The following is a 17,542-nucleotide window of genomic DNA, read 5'->3' on the forward strand; positions in this document are numbered from 1 at the left end:
TGATTGTACATTGATTGATTAAATGACATAGCGTCTGGGGGTGCTGTCCAATAAATGATGCGACGCTGGCAAATTAAAAAAATATATAAGTATAGCAACAAGTAATTAGTTTAGTTAGTAAAGCCGGCGAAGCACTTTATACGGTTTTCCCGTCTCTCCAGCGTAGAGGTATTACCTCTATTTAAAAAAAGTTACAATTAGTACAATAAGTTCTGTAGTTGACAATCACTGATATTTTTCGAGTTTGGTTTGATTACATGATACCCGTGACTCATTAAAAAAATAACATTCCTAGTTTTTTTTTGTTCTAATCTACTAGGGTCATGTTTCATGATTTTTTTTTCATTTTCGAATTGTACCCCTACTTCATTTCTATGACAGAGAATTTTTATACAAGTTAAACAAACAATGGTCAAAGATGAAATATTCTATTTTGTTATTTTTCATGTCGTAACATGCTGTGGTCTTGTGTAACGTTTCAAAAGGGCATCTTTAATTAATTCTAATGACAAGGATTTGTTTACGATTTTAACAAATCTTAAGTTCTTTTTATCAGTAAACATTTATAGAAGAAGGGTCAGATACGGTGAAACACAACAAACGCACCGGGTTTAACCTTTATTAGTTAGCTTTTAAGTATTAGTCTTCGTAAGAATCATGCAAATTCTGCTATATGTGATACCCCCCCCCCCCCCAATGTGATACACATTTTTATTTTTGTTATTAAGTTGCTTTATTCTATACATCTATGTGATGAATTGTATAATAATTCCAATCTGCCTTTTTAGAAGATAATACGCATGGAAATCTAACAGTTACAATCGTATTTTAGTGTCATTTACAGGGTTATCTCCCTTAATTTTGATTTCTACGGTACATTCTACATAATTTTTGTTTCCCAAGAACAAGGGTTGTCTGAAAAGACACATGCTTATTTCTGTTTACCATAATATTTTAAACAAAATATCAAAAATAAAATTATGTAGGCTTTCCAACCATGGATCACATTTGCATGATCTTTATCTGAAGTGCTACTTAAAACATCAAGTAAGTATACAGTTAAAGCCAACATAAAAAAATTCCGCTCTTCATAACTAGTTTTTTTTCAACTTTAAAGTGAGGAAATAAATAAAACATACATTAGATTATTAAATATCAGCATTTAAATCAAAGTTAGAATCGCCGTTAGAATTTTTAATGTGTATATTTGTAAGAAATTGAGAAACATTCCTTGAAATAAAATATTTATATGTTACATGTGTCTACTGCAGACACTAAAAGATACAATTTGAGACTTTGCAACGCGCTATTTGCTTTGTTTTCATATAGATAATGATCGATACCAAGATATAGCTGAATAATAAAAAAAACCATATGATTTAAGGGTTTTCTAAAGAACAAAAACATACTTTTACAACACTGACCCTAAACATGTGTATAAAAAATACATTCTGTAATGTTCAAAAGCATTGTAAGGGGGCTGTCATTGCATACTTATAGAGGAGGCTGTATAAATTTGCCTCTTTCAAATTTGAAAAAAACCATAAAAACTGACACCTACAACTTCCTTTTTTGTCCATCTTTCCGCTAATGTCCGCTATTTAGTTGTTTCCGGTTTTAAACTATAGGAAGAAATAATTTGGAATTTGAAGAAAACAAGAACGGTAATAGTTTGGTGGAAAAACTCCTGCGAAGATAAAAATATATGAAATACTTTAATCTTACTGCATTATTGATAATAATCTTTCTCGTTATCAATTAAAGTTTCTGTTTCATAGGCTTCCATTGAAATTATACTTTTGGCTTATTTTTTGTTAAATACATTCTCAAGCTTTCTTATTCTTGATCAAGTTGAGGCACTCATTACATTTTGAGCTTATGTTCGAGCCTACCCTGCATAAGATAAAAAAATCGCTCTCCGAAACCTTCTTCTAGGTGGTAAGTCATGATTACTTCTTTATATGGGTACATTACAGATTCTTACTTAGCACTTTTAATAAGTGACAACTGCACAGAACATCATAATCATGATCTATAACGTCTACATCAATATTCCAATTAGTCACTTTATGCTTTTTCCAACAATCATAAAAAATAGTCATATGTCATACTTTCAGACAAAACGACGGAAACTGAGGATTTACATTCATTAGTATTAACCTTGAACTTTGTGAATGCACATTTTCACTACAAACCCAGCCTCTTGATATCAAAATATGTGGTATGATAGCCAAAGAGTGAGTCATCCACCAAATTTAAGGACCAAACAGGTCACAACACGGTCTTCAATGATAGGCAAAACTTATACCATAAATCGCGTTGTAAAAGACCCAAAAATAAATGAAGCGAAACTATTAATAAAATACGAAAATAGACCGAATTTACAGACAACACGTAATTCGAATGACAATGACATCCTGAACAAACCATGACTGCCGGCTGGACAACAGGTTCATGGTTTTAAACAGGCACATAAAGTATCATTCTCTAACCTTGGACAATGATGGTGAAATACAACAATAAAACGAACTATTAATATCTGTTGAATTCTGATTCAACTCTTGAGATCGATAGAGAATACAAACACATAAACAAATAGGGCAAAAGACAACAAGCTGTTTTTACCTCGAAAGAGTGCTCGTTTTTTTTTCTGTAAAACAGCTAAAAATAATCAAACTATTTTTATATGTATGAATGCTTGAACTATTAGTCACAGTTGTTTGAACTTTATACTGACAAAATTTGATATTGCAATAAAATATTATCATTATAAAAACCATAAATAAGGCAGGCATTTCCTTTCAAATAAAAAAGAATGTCTTTTTTTGTACCTCTAAAAATCAGTTCCTTAATGCCATACCTGTGGATCAATCTTCTTAACGATAGTGATATTTATAGAAATCGTAAAAACGCAGCTACATTTTTCTTTCTCGTCGGCACTGGTAATAAAGTCAATGCCCCTCATACAAACTTCAGAGGAGTCCTGAATTTCAATTTTTCAATTTAAGTTTTATACATTAACTTACCTCAATGGAATCATAAACTTCATTAGCCTGACATGTATCAGGATCTGCCTTCTTTGTTGGCAAAGAGAATATGTATGACTTTACTGAAAAAACTGATCTAAACGTCTGGACATTTTTGAAAGCATTATCACAACCAAAGAAACATGGTGTTGGGAGAGGTGGAGTTGTCGATGCTGCCGTTGTTCTTTGTGTCTGTGGAGATGTTCCATCCGTTGTTACCAATGGAGGAATTGTTGTTCTGACTGTTGTTATATATGGAGGAATAGTTGTGATATATGTGGAAATTGTTGTTCGTTTGACAGTGGTCGGTGTCCTTTGGTCACAAATACGACAAAATACATTTTTGTAAGGCTCCGAAGTTGGGATAGCAGGGTTATTCAAATATCTGCATGCCCATTCAATGTCCTCATTTATTTCGTTCTCCCAGAAACATTGACCAATAAGCGGGCGAAAATTGTAAGGACACTGTCTCGTTAAATTGTGTGATGAATCCGGGGAGAAGAAAATGTCACAACCTAACTTTGCAGCATGGTCATAAAGATCGGAAACTGTCAAAAAGAACTTTACAAACATGCTTGAAACACATTTTATAACGATATTCCATGGTTGGATGACCGGTAAATCATTATTAATCTTAGTGAATACATTATCGCAGAAGAAGCAGAAAATATTTCGATAGGTAACATGGCCAATGATAACTGGTATCGAACCAAGTAGCGAATTGTCCGTAAAATGGCAGAGGCGGGAAGCTTTACATCTATAACGACAATTTGTACTAGCAAGATAAGACGCCCCGCTTATAGTGTTTACACATGTTGTATTATAGAATAACAAATATTCAATACAGCATCGCTGAACGTTATTAAAAGCACATAATACATTGCAAGAACAACTGTTTTGATTATCTCCACAGGTTTCTTCACTCATAGTTGTTTGCTGATACTGGTTGATTAGTTCTGTAACATTGACTGTTCTGCCCTCAACGTTCAAGTTAAATGCTAAGTCTTGCGATGTGTTGTCCTTTTGTAACATATCTAATATGTTTTCAAGAATATAATCTGCACTTAATTCATTACGTTCCAACTGTATTCCATATAGTGAAGAAATTATCGAAAACGGTTGTATATCGACAAATGGTAGATTATCGTCGTTTTTGTTGCACATAAAACAAAATATATTTCTGTATGGGAAAGATGATTTGACATCGGGTAAGTTACTGCACATCCAATTCATCAAATCAGCCTGGTCATGCCCCTTCCAAGTTTTTGTTTGATTGCATTGATCAATTGTCCGAGTTGTTTGTTCAGGTGGATTACAGATGAAACAGAATACGTTTTTAAAATTTTCAAAAGGGCTATCTATGGTTTCACATGCTAAACTAATGTCAAAGTCAAAGTCATCCCATGTACCTGACATGTTACACTTTGATATCGTGTTGTCTTCATATGAAATGTTTTCATCTGTGCACACGGTCGGCTGAAAATTCTCTGATTCGTAAGTCACATTGCAACTCGCGTCTTGAGCTGTTTCGATAATTGCTTCGTATGATGATAAAAAGTTAAAATCGGCAAAGTACTGACAGTTGAATTCTAGATTCCAACTTGTGCCATTAATTATACCATTACACTCTGCGCAAAATAAATTTCGGAAGGTAAACAATCCGTGGTTGACTGGTGGTTTTTGTAATACTTCAGTTGTAGAATTTGAAACGTAGCACTGATTCTTAATTAGGTCACTGGAATTTCTTGGGCAGGATGTTACCATAAGGTATTTTCTTCTCATCGTAGGGACTAATACATCTGGTGATTCGCAAGATAAAGATGGGCCGTTAAAATAAAAATCAGGGCAGCAATCTTTTCGGTTTAAGCATTCTAAGTCACAGAAACAATCCGGACATACTGTTATATTTAAAGTTTTTGCTGATGGTCTCCAATAAGAAGATCTTGGCGGATGGCACAACTTAAAACCACAAGTAAGAACATATTTGTCTATTGTTGAAGTGGTGTTAGTAACATTTACGTAACTCGATGTGTTTTTGATGAAGAAACACAAAACTATCAAACTGTAATATTCAGTCTTCATTGTGTCTGAAAACTTAAATATCTATGGATTTTCAAAACATAAACAAGTTGAAAAATAACAATATTGAAATGTAGCTGTATTTAAATAAAACTTACAAATAAGGAAGGTGGAAAATAGTTTGTTGAAAACGAAAAATAGCAGCGTTTGACTTTCGTACTTAGCATTTAAGATACTAAACGCGTCGTTTGCTGATCATAATTACATCCTTTATATCAACAGTGCCAAATCATGTTTTTATATTGTCGAACCGTTTTTCCAAAGCATTTTGAAAATAGATTGCTCTACAGATCAGATCTCTTTTGTGTGGATTTGGTGTAAAATATGTAGGTAAATAGGAGTTTTCAATGCAATATATTCCAAAATGTCCTATTAATTTGCCGATAAAACAATATAAAATCTAGTTACTCTCAAGTTTTATTTAATGAAAGTATCAATACTAACTTAAAACTTAATGAACTTTTAGCCTTATGTTTGAAAAAGTTGGATGCTGTTCATGTTTATAAACGCGCATTGTTAATATTTTTTTTTATCATTGCAACATCATTTTATCATCGTATTATTACTGAACCATGTTCCTGACATTTACAAGAAAATCTTATATGACTACTACATTAGAAACATTTTTATTTTAATTTTCTTTGCTTTACTTTTGATACTGACATTTTGCTCAATTGTATACTTAAAAAAATGACACTCTTTAAATTAAAATCAAAATTTCAATGATTGGCAGATTCTGAAAAAAGTAGAACTAAAAGTTTTACCGACCTTGATTAATTTTAAGAAAAAATCTCGCACTTACCATCTAGTGCTGTACTAAACAAAACATATTTTTCATGTCACTATTGAAAGCTTGCATCTCGCGATAGGTATATTTCGATATTTAATATAGGTTCGGTATTTATAAATGATTATTTTTTTTTCAATTGTTTGCGATTGTCGGTAGTTGTTTTCCACTCGGTAATCATACGTTTGAAGTAATGAGAAAATTCATTACATTTTTATGAGACATATGCCGATAATTATATAGTTACAATTTAAAAGATAATTATACGAAGCTTTTATTTTACACAAAAGCGCCTTCTAGCATTCGTTTTTTTTTTTACTTTTAAAATACCTAAATGCACCCAATCCAAAACACCAAGTATTTTGGAATTATTTTTGCGATGATGCAGTATTCCTCAAATAAAGACTAACGTGATTTTTTTTAAAGTAAAGTCGACAAAATAGATGTATTCTTCTCATATTTCATTGCAATGCTTTAGAATTGATTAATTTTCTGTCGCTTTAACAGAAATATATATTAGTTATACAATTGGTATTACCCGTTTTTAAATTGTAAAGAGTAGTCATTGAAACCAAGATTCTAACGGAAATTAAAAGAATAAGGTTAACACTCCATATTCTTTATTATGTAGAGAAAAAAACTAGATGAAAACAAAGAGACCTGGAAATGGCTCAATTAAAAAAAAACGACAATAATGAAGTATTCTTCTTTATGTTTAGTAGTCTTGTCGTATACCATTTTGTACTAAAATATACAGTTAGTTCAAATGACTTTGTTCTTACTTGGAAATATTACAACTAAATGCAGAATTTGAAAATATATTTGCAGACACTCATTCCCCAGATTTAAACAATTTAATACGCATAATGCAGACAGTACTGATGATTTATAATTGTTTTGAAATACTTTTGTTGACTTGTTTTTTGTATGACCTAAACACAAACATAAATAATTCCAGAAGATGTATTGTGCATTGTTAATAAGATAATATCGTCAACATGTACAGATGTACCGACTACATCAGGTTTTTAAAAATATGTTGAAAACGTTTTCCAAAAATAAACTATACAACTTCAAGCTTTCGTCTACCCCGGACTTGACCTTTTATGAGCAATTCGGCGGGTGTTTCTCGGAAAGCAGACGACGCTTACACTACCGATGCACCTGGTCCATTCTTCCAGTTTGAGGGGAGTCAGAGTAGCTCATTTGCTTTTCTTACTTTGTATTATTTCAGTTACTTTATGTTGGGAAAAATTCTTTATAGGAACACTATAGTCTTGATCATACAATGGCATTTCCGTGTCGATATAGCGCTCCGATTTCTATAATTAGAGCGGAACTTCAGTGGATAGTTAATGAGTTATTTAAAAGGATCAGGTCTAGACGTAATATTTTTGTTGGTCTGTTTTATCATGTCTTTAACATTTCCGTAATAAAAAAGAACAATGAAATTATTTAAAAAAAAATACTGAAACCTCTGGAAAGCACGAATTTATATAATATACGTTCTCACCATTTCTGTTGTGACAGAAAGGGACGAACAATGTAATCACATAACTGTTAATTTTAAACCGACTTAAGGTTTGCTAAATTGTTTTAATGAGAGTTGTCTTAATCCCAATGACAACTCTCTTGCACCAAAGTACGAGTGTAAAATATGCAGTTCAATTTAACACCGAAATAGAAAGAACATAGAATAATAGTACATCACAGTGCATAATACGGTACAATGCATTTATTATCAAAATCACTCAATTATTTCTCGGTAAACTTTGAACGATACTTCTTGCTACTAAGCATTTGCATACACTGAGTCCATTTCAAGGTGTTGCCGGATGCATTTGTAGCAAAACTCATACTGCTCCTGTAAGTAAATGAAATATTAGAAAATCGTTACTATAACCAATATTTTAGATGTTGACGCTATTGTTATCACGATTATAGAACCAAAATAGATTTAATTATTACTTCTAAGAACTCGTTTTGGTTCTGTTATAATTGCTTTTTCTCGTTTTAGCATAGTTTCTTCTTCATGAGCCTTTGCAAATATACGAATTGATTTAGGATTGTATCAAAGTATTTTTATATTGATTTGAGAATAAAATCATGAAATTTGTTGATTAATAATTGAATACTCTGTTGTACACATTATTGATTGGCTTTTTTAAAATGTTATTGTTCCATTCCTTAAATATATAGTTTTGAAAAATGGTTTTGGCACAGAAAAAAGAAAAAAGTTGACTACACATTTGTTTGATTACAATCATTTTTTATGACTACAAAATGATTAATAAACCTTTAAAAAAATTAAAGAAAATTTAAGGATAATATATCACATCAACAGTGTGAACCTTTTGGATGTAATTGTGTGATTTCAGAAAGTTAACATATGTGATTTCCGCGTCATATATTTTCCCGTTGAATACTTGACGTATAAAAAGATTGATCTGTCTAACAAATTTAAAGTAGAAAACGCTTAAAATATAGGTGCTAATGTTTGCTGCTTGTGTGGAATGGTTTCCCTATATTTTTTTTATATTCCTGTGAATTTACCATAGCTTTCACTATTTTGTTTGATGTATCATTTACTCGTACTTCAAACGAAGAACTTACTGGACAGGACAGAAACTCGGGTCGCTTTACTTGTATCAGTCGTACTACATGAAATAGATCCACAACATTTTCTAATTCCATTTTCTGCATTGTCAAATTTAAAGCAACAAACATTCCACTTCTATCACATCCATCTCTAACAAAATGATTTAAATGTCAGAAATATGCTAAACAGCACGAATTACGCACCACTTACATATTTTCATGCTTCTCACAGTGAAAGTGTTTTCCGAAAAAAAAAAGATGATTCGAGTTTTAATTAAAGTAGAAAAGTTTTCAAATTTTTAAATAAATTTCAGGGGGAATTTTGTTTTTATTTTCTAAATTAAAAAAGTGTATCATTTCCTCACAATGTTAATGTAAGTATAGTAGATACTTAATTTAAGACTTCAAATTTGAATGTTACATGAAAATAAGTTGATTTTTGTTAGTATATTTCGTTTCTTTAATCACAGTTATTTCTTATGAGCTTCATTTTTGATATGTGCAAAGGAAAATAATTTCAAAAAATAATAATACATCATATTGCATGTGCTTACCTACAAACAACAACTATTGAGCCTGAAGCATTAGATACTAAAGCTTGGAGTTCCAACATGCACTTTATGGATGGGAATGTTATACTTTTGGCCGGCCAGTCATTCACTACCAAAACTTCCACTTGTTTATAATCGTTATTTTTCTGTTGGTAAAGAAACAACTACAATAATTGAACGATTAGATACATCTACTGAAATTAAAAAAATAAACGGGATATTTATACTTGTTTGTTTCGTTATTTGACCATTTGACAGTGATAAATTTAAGAATAAGTGTTTCAGGTAGTTTGTTCATTGTATTCTTTGATATTATGCATGAATTCAAACATTTTGGGAATCTTGCAGAACTACTTATTATGATTACCAGTTAAAAGCTTCATCGAAAGAATGAAGAAAACATGCACTGCATTAAGCTGCACGGTTCTATTAACAGTAATATGGACGACTTTTCTGTTGAAAATGAAATGTAGTTTTTTAACTTTTTTTCTGTGTAAATTTACGATTAATTTATTTTTTTTTTGAAAATGCATACCTTGTGTTTTATCTTTACTTCTGTAGATATTGGAGAGCTATGTTCTTTTGAGATTTCCAAAATCTCGAAGTGTATAGATTTGCCTTCTTCCGGTAAGATTTGAATTATCTGCGATACAAACAATATAAGTATTTAGGAATGGCTTTTTTTCCTTAAGTTCAATTATTTTGTTTTATCTTTGCTGCATATTAGAAAAAATATTTGACGATCTCTCCCTTAAACTCTTCGATTTATTCTTGGATTTTTCAGTTATAGTTCAAAGTTTGAATTGTTTTTGAGGGGGGTCAAGGGAAACAGGTTTCAAACTTTGATAACAAATAATAAAAAAAACATTATCTAATTATGAAGACTAGATAAAATACATATACTTACACTGCAGAAAACATGAAATGACCAAAACAAAAAATAACAAAATAAATAAATATATAAATAACACAAACACAGATAAACAAAATAAATCGGCAACGCGGACTCTATTCTAAACCAGAAGCATGTGCTATGAATATTAAGTCGGGATAAGGACAGCTATGACACGGTAAACAGACAAGTCTCATGACGCAGATGTATACACCATAATGATCCACGAGTTCATGATGACGACCATAAAACTTTGGTAAGCCTAATTATAAAAATGCGCAGTATAAAAACTTCGCGTAGTTTCGGCATGTTCTAGCAAAATACATGAGTTGTGATATGAAAACATATGAAGACTTAGTGTCTTTAGTTCTGTATTCAAGTAATTTAGGGTGGATGCGTTATAAAATACCCCAGAAGCTGGGAAGACAAAATTTCATCTATAAGCCAGAAACTGGGACCAAATGATCTCGCTTAACGATGCTCCTTCTTTTGGATAAGACATTCAATAAAATTAGCCTCATAAGAGTAAAAGAATAGGTCAACTAGTAGTGGAGCTCATTTTGTAACCATTGGAATACCGACCGTCTGTTGAATAACACCTCAACCACACTTGACAAAAAATTATTGTCAAACAAAACATTTTAACAATTTAAATCATGCATCCCTACATGGTCAACAGTATCTTTTTAATTAGATATGGTAGAATAACAAGACGTAATCAATTGATAACACTGTTAAGAAAACAAAAAACGTATTCTTGGATTTTTTATTGATATGATAATATTGCATAAAAAGTACATTTTTGACGAGATGAAAAATACTTACATCATCCAATGCTTCCAAGATGACCACTGTAGAGCATTCGGTGTCGTAAATTAATGTCCAGAAATCGACCACTGTTGACTTTAGAGGAAACTGTGTGACAATGATATTTCTTTGTGGAATAAAACTCTGAAAGAACGAGGAAATTTTGCTGGGTGTCAACTGTTTAATGAAGCACTTATTTCAGAGAGACGGTAAAGAGTGAATGCAGTATAATCAAAAGTGTCACATAAATATAAAAAAATAGGAGATGTAGAATGATCAGACAGTCCTCCACCAAGCAACAAACAATTAAACGTCTACAGGTCACCCTACCATCTTCAATGAAGGACAAAACTCACTCCATAAAGCAAGCTGTAGAAAGCCCCAAAACAAATGAAGTGAGGGTATTCATAAAAGACACAAATCGAACTAATCTATATATTAAAAAAATATTTAAAAAAAGAACATAAAAAAAAACGAAAACCACTGGATAACCCTTGATTTTAATTGTGTCAAAGGTTACTTTTAAAGAACAGATATTTTCTAAGAATCATGTAAAGGTAATTCTGAACTAAAATAATCATATGTAAAACAATCAAAGTAATGATATATTTCGACTTGAAGTATTCTTCGTACTAAGAATATTGTGTTCTACTTCATTGCCAAAAAATATTCAATAGAAGTGAAATTTGTAATTTTTACCTAGATCGTATAGGAAAATTCTTTATAAGCGATGCATATCAAAAATCAACTTTTTGTGAGAAAAATATTTATAATCTAGACTATTTATCTCTGTTCTGGTGGTACAAATAGTCAAAGTACGTACAGATATTTCGTATTTTCGTAATTTAAACTTATATAACAGCAAAGTAATGCTAATCAAATTAGTACTCTGATTTGCTTTTGGCAGCATAATTCATACATAATTTATAATAATGTAATTTCTATTCGTCTTCATCCGTAGAGAAATGTGAAATTTCCACCTTATCGCTCTAGACTTTATAGACATCTTTAACATGATATTTCAATGATTTCACTGAATAAAGTTGGAGTTTATTACAGAAAACTTAAAATTACAGTTATTTTATTACGTTATAATACCTCCACAAAATATACAGTTACTAGTAAAAACATAATAAACTCTTTCAATACATCTAAACCGTCAACTTACTGGTATTATAACAGCATTGATGTAATCAGTTCTAGATTTTCCATAAGACATCAAATATGGTCTGAATTTATCATCTAAAATGATTACTTGTACATATATTTCTGGCTTACGAAAAACATATTTAAAATAATTTAACATCTGTACGAGTGCACGATATGGAAATAACAGACACCCGAGGGTAATATTTCATCGTTCCCTAAGGAGGCTCCGAACTTCATGTCTTACCCATGGTGTCTGAGATTTCAGTATCCGGCATGAAAATAGATGTTTGGTGGTCTTTCTCACATCGAATTAGTTTTCCGATCAAATGACCTTAATTTTGTCGATGATCGCAGTATTTAGTGGAGTCCGAGTTGTTTATTTACTTTTGTTGCTTTGTACACGTATTATTTTAGTTATTTTATGTTCTTTGTTGTGGGTGTCTGTTTTACATATCTGGTCTTTGTACCTGGATTCCATTCTTTTGATTACCGTTAAACCCTTGGTTCCCTTGACTACTCTTTAAAGACCATTTCATTTGTAAAGCTATTCATTAAATTAATTTTATACGTACTTGGCAAGATTAGTTTGTTAATGTTTTTGCTGATGTTATCCTCTAAATTGGCAGCTCTATAGTTGGCTTCAGTGTAACAAGGTTTGATGTCTTGTAGTTTCTGCAATGCATTAAAACGTTGCGATACTTTAAGGAAAATACGCTTTTAAATATGTTTGAAGTAGGGTATTTACTTGAAGGTGAAACGGAAGACGTAATTTTGAACCAAATATATTATGTTGCTTTCCGATTTTACTTCTTGTAGAATCAAATGTTAAGGAAAATCAATTAAGAAAATGTGGTAGCAATACTGAAGATAAATACGATGAAGCATCCATCTTTATCAGGAATATCCAAGGGATAGTAGAGCAATAGTAAATCACATAACACATAATAATTGAAAAGTAATGAAATTAAATTTCTAAAAGAAGAGATTTATGTGACCCAATTTACCTACTCTAAACTCCAATGACATTTTTCGTTGATTCTTTGGAATTGTAACCAAGTTCTTAATGTCAAAACTGCTACAAAACTCTTCTTGATCAACAGCTGAGTCGGGGACTGTGAAGGCCTCCAATAATGCTTCATAAACAGTAGCATACTGATCCTTTAAAAGACAATGAAGCAGAGTTTTGAATAAATATTGAATGAGAAATTATTTTTTGTTTTATATTAAACACGAAAATTTAGTTACACGATAATGTATGAACTAGGAATGTTTATTATCATAAAGTTACTAATTATGAAGATACGATAAGTTACAAAAATCGTCATTTATACCTGTGTCTGTATCATATTCATCCGATCCTTCCTCATCATCTGTACAAACTCAACCACATCTATAAATCCTGTCTTTAGACCATTCTCATACAAAGCATCAATAGCAATGAAAGTTCCAGTTCTTCCAATACCAGCACTGACAAAATGAATTGTGATATCAGTAATATCTACAATTTAATGATGATTTAGTCGCTTAATACAGATGATAATATAGGGTTATTTCTTTAATGTAAAATTATTTTGTACAAACAGAACTATGACCATATTCAATGTCTATGTGGTGTGTTTAGGCTTACCTGCAATGGACAACCATTGGCTTTTCAGACGAAGTCCTGTTGCGTTTGACTTTCCAGTAGAAATTTATGAGTTTAGTTGTATCAGGAACATCATGATCTTCCCATTGCAAGTAATGAAAATGGTGGATTTCCGTGCCCTGCTCCTCCTGTAAAAACAAAGGTATTCAAGTTTCAAAACTGAAAAATAGCTTGAAATAGTTAAAAGGACCAAAAAAAAAAAAAAAAAAAAAAACAACACAACACCATTAAGAGTGAAAAGCTTATAATACAAAATACATATATAACAGTAATCAAGGGAACCAGAGTTATAGCGGTAATCAGAAGAATATACTCCAGGGACAAAGACCAGACATGGAAAACAGACATACACAACAAAGAACATAAAGTAACTAAAATCATACATAAAAAGTAACAAAAGTAAATGAGCAACTCGGACTCCACTAAAAACTGGGAGCATGGACCAGGTGCACCGGTAGGGTAAGCGTCCTCTGCTTTTCTAGAAACACCTGCCGAGTTGATCATAAAAAGTCAAGTCCGGGGTAGACAAACGAGGAAAGGAAAACTATGGCCCGTTGAATAAATCAGTTTTCATGGTGCTGATGGATACACCATACTGATCCACGGGTTCATGATGACGACCATAAAACTTCTGTAGTAATGACTTCAATCTTGTAGCAACATAACCCTTTTTCAGAAGCCTATTTGTTAGACCTCTAGCGCGATACAAAAAGTCTGCGTAGTTTCGGCAAGCTCTGGCATAACGTATCAGTTGCGATATGAACACTCCATACGCAGGAGCCGAAGGGATGTTGCCACAGATGTAAGAAAAGTTGACAATTCTGAATGAAAAGTTATCACGTTTGTCGTAAAGTTTGGTCAATAGTTTTCCTTTACCATCGATTTCTAAGTGTAGGTCAAGATATGAGGCTGACTTCACAGTGTCTGTAGTATCCTTTATCTCAAGTTCTTGTGGGCAGATGCGATGTATCAAATCCCCGAAATTAGGATTGTTTAAAGATAATACGTCATCTATATAGCGGAAACCGAGATTGAAGGATCTAGCCAAACAATATTCTTTCTTTCTGATCAAATCAGCTATAAAATCAGCCTCAAAAGAGTGAAGAAATAGGTCAGCAATGAAAGGAGCACAATTTGTTCCCATTGGAATGCCGACCGTTTGTTGAAAAACACGTCCACCATACTGGACAAATATGTTGTCGATTAAAAATTTCAGCATTTTGTAAACATCTTCCTCTGTATATTTGCAAACTATAAATTGCAAACTTCAGTAATAGTATGCTGTAAGTGTAACAATTAAAAATAAAAACTTAAACACACATGTAGAAAGGCTCTTTTCATCTATAAATGAAAGCAATCGTTAACTACTGATCATTGATAGTGAAGGAAATTCAAAAAGGTAGGTAAATACAGTTTACTTATATACAACTTACATTTTTATTGACTAGACGAATTTTTCTGTACACATATACTGCCGTTTCTGTTTCCTCCAACAACGACAATTCGTAATGACCGACATCTTGTGGACTGGTTGAATGATTTGGCCAATATGAATAACATTTTTTCTAAGATAAAACAAAATTTAGATTGAAACATTAAAAAACACCTGCTAATACCGTTTTTTTTTCTAGAAAAGCAGAGGTCGCTTACCACACTGGTACACCTGGTCCAAGCTCCCAGTCATTGTTGAAGTCCGAGTTGCTCATTTACTTTTTGTCTTTGTACGTATTAATTTGGTCATTTTATTTTCTTTTTTTGTGTGTGTTTGTCCTTGTCCCTTGATTACATTCTTTTCATTTGAGCTAGAATCTTGGTTTCTCCGATCTTTCTGTCGATATCTTAAAATGAAGAACATTTTGAATAAGGCAATTTGATTTCTTCTCTTCATAAATCTAAAGAATATGTAGTCCTTTATAGAGAAAGACAAAAAATTTTCTTTGTAAATAACCCAGGTAAAACATTGTAAGTTATCCCACCCTTTTCTATTTACATCTATATATATAAAAGGCCATTGGTACTAATTCATATAATTTCGTACCCTGCCGTGTTCTTCAACTTTTGTTACCATTACTATTATTTCGACGTTTTCTTGCCATACCATGTGCCAAAAATCCTGAACTGTATTTGTTTTAGGGCCTGCATACAAAGAAACCAAAAGAAGGACGCATGTAAGAGTAAAATATAACCCGAGTAATAAACATAGATTAACTCGAATGCTGTAGAAATTTCAGACGTTGAAGGCATAATGCTATCTGTTTTTATCTACGTTTGTTTGGTTTATTGTTATCGTGATTGGAGTATTTGATAAACATAAACATGACGTAGTGAAGTGTCATAAAGTGGAAATCATTATATTTCCCTGTTCAGTACATAAATAAAGGTTTAAAGTTTACCTTTCATAATAAATATGTCACTGAATAAAATATATCTAATATCAAACTGATAGAAGTGTAATTCTTAATCCTGTTGCTTCACCAAGTATCATTTGTACAAAATTAGTACAAATGTAATGCAATACCACATAAAGTACTTTTTTTCCACAATACTTAATACAAGTATACTCATTTCGATCCAGTGTTTATAGGGATATAAATATCAATGAAATGAGTCTCTTCGTTGATACAATGACAAACGCTTTATCACACTTGATTGCATATACATACTGTTAAATAAAATGCCTTGAATACAACGAGACTAGCACGAAAAGATAGGATCAAAGCCGTAGTGACAGCAAAACATGTGCTATACCTATATCTATATCTATATCTTTATATTACGGAACGGAGTACCAAGCGGTAAACTATTTGTATTGTATATTAAGGACTTATAAGTTAAATGAAAACCATCGAACCATATATAGAAATTGAACTATGTAAGCAGGAGATGGTTTAATAATGATAATTCGATACGATCGCCATCGATTTTTGTACTGGAAAATAGATAATTGTTATCTCTTTCCATTTGACAAATGGCCTTCTAAAGCGAAGTATAATCATGATCACATCAGACATGTAGTTTTTCTTTACGGGTCAATTATACATATACTGCCCTGACTAAGGAATTTTAAATCAGTCTTTTTTTTGGAAATCCATTGCTGATTACAGGTGGCCACTAGGCAAATTGGACCGTAACGAATTGCTCAATTTGACAAGTAACCGATTTCATAAGTTCTTAAATCTTTTAAATTCAGCTTTTAAGAGGTATCAAACAACATGCTGCGTAACGATAGGTATAAAGTTTAGGCGATTTTTTTTAAAACCTTACATATGTGCTGAAATTTCTCACCCACCGCTTTTATTATCAATGGCTAAAGAAATTGTTCACAAAATTGACTTAAATAAATAACACTTAAAATACACATTTTTAGCTTTTCTGCTTACTGACAGCATGAATGCATAGTATTCACACAAGTATACAAAAGTCATAAACTTTTGTAGTAAATTACAAACATGATTGTAAAGTACACATTATTAGCTTTATTTTGACAACTTTTGATCAACATACACACATATTATGCTCTTACAATCAAGGTTTAGTGTGTTTTGGTACTATATAGGAGTGGCAAGTGACGTCATACGGCAATGTAAAAATACTTTAAAAACTCATCCCGTTGAACAAAGGATATTTTTGATTGAACAAATGCTCAATTATGTGATATATTACACTTGGATAGGGTACATTTGTGAAATACGGTTACCTCAATATGGAAGACGTCCATTAAAACTTATGTGGCTACCACCATGAACCTGTCAGCTAATATGGTATGTCTTTTACTTCCATCTTGACAGATTTTTTTTTATTTTCTTTGTGTTATCATATGATATTGAAAATTGCTTTCGCAACACAATGATTTCTATAAAACTAGAAGGTAAATACATCATCTGCGCATCTGAAACGTTTGACGTATCAAAAGTTTCATATCACGTTTTTGTATGAATTTCTAATTCACATATGTTCATTTTTATATACCAGATCACTTCAACATTGCATTTTCAGCATTATATCATT

General features: G+C 31.8%; 2 protein-coding genes across 3 annotated transcripts in view; both read right to left on the reverse strand.

Annotated features, from left to right (window-relative positions):
• Nucleotides 1-3,017: 3,017 nt before the first annotated feature.
• LOC148628872 (uncharacterized) lies at nt 3,018-5,083 on the reverse strand. Its single transcript, XM_088571260.1, has one exon. The coding sequence runs from the start codon at nt 4,806-4,808 to the stop codon at nt 3,018-3,020; it is 1,791 nt and encodes a 596-aa protein (XP_088427386.1). The 5' UTR covers nt 4,809-5,083.
• A 1,500-nt stretch (nt 5,084-6,583) lies between these two features.
• Nucleotides 6,584-17,542, reverse strand: part of LOC148628873 (uncharacterized) — a 33,013-nt gene continuing 22,054 nt past the window's right edge. Inside the window, exons 19-30 of one of the 2 annotated variants that reach the window (XM_088596117.1) lie at nt 15,573-15,670; nt 14,968-15,099; nt 13,517-13,662; nt 13,221-13,356; nt 12,898-13,047; nt 12,462-12,561; nt 11,909-11,982; nt 10,759-10,884; nt 9,577-9,684; nt 9,045-9,187; nt 8,506-8,641; nt 6,584-7,756 (exon numbers count right to left, since the gene is read on the reverse strand). In XM_088596117.1, the coding sequence (XP_088452243.1) occupies nt 7,685-7,756; nt 8,506-8,641; nt 9,045-9,187; nt 9,577-9,684; nt 10,759-10,884; nt 11,909-11,982; nt 12,462-12,561; nt 12,898-13,047; nt 13,221-13,356; nt 13,517-13,662; nt 14,968-15,099; nt 15,573-15,670 (1,421 nt within the window). In that variant the 3' untranslated portion in view covers nt 6,584-7,684. The remainder of the gene's footprint in view (nt 7,757-8,505; nt 8,642-9,044; nt 9,188-9,576; nt 9,685-10,758; nt 10,885-11,908; nt 11,983-12,461; nt 12,562-12,897; nt 13,048-13,220; nt 13,357-13,516; nt 13,663-14,967; nt 15,100-15,572; nt 15,671-17,542) is intronic. The other variant, XM_088596127.1, reaches the window with a different exon arrangement.

This window comes from Perna viridis, chromosome 1, assembly GCF_037379345.1.
Source record: "Perna viridis isolate PV_CMFRI_1.1 ecotype Kerala chromosome 1, ASM3737934v1, whole genome shotgun sequence".
NCBI classification, from domain to species: Eukaryota; Metazoa; Mollusca; class Bivalvia; order Mytilida; family Mytilidae; genus Perna; species Perna viridis.

Bases quoted from the DNA above. Each gene is read 5' to 3' on its own strand.
- LOC148628872 (XM_088571260.1), bottom strand. From the start codon at position 4,808: ATGAGAAGAAAATACCTTATGGTAACATCCTGCCCAAGAAATTCCAGT.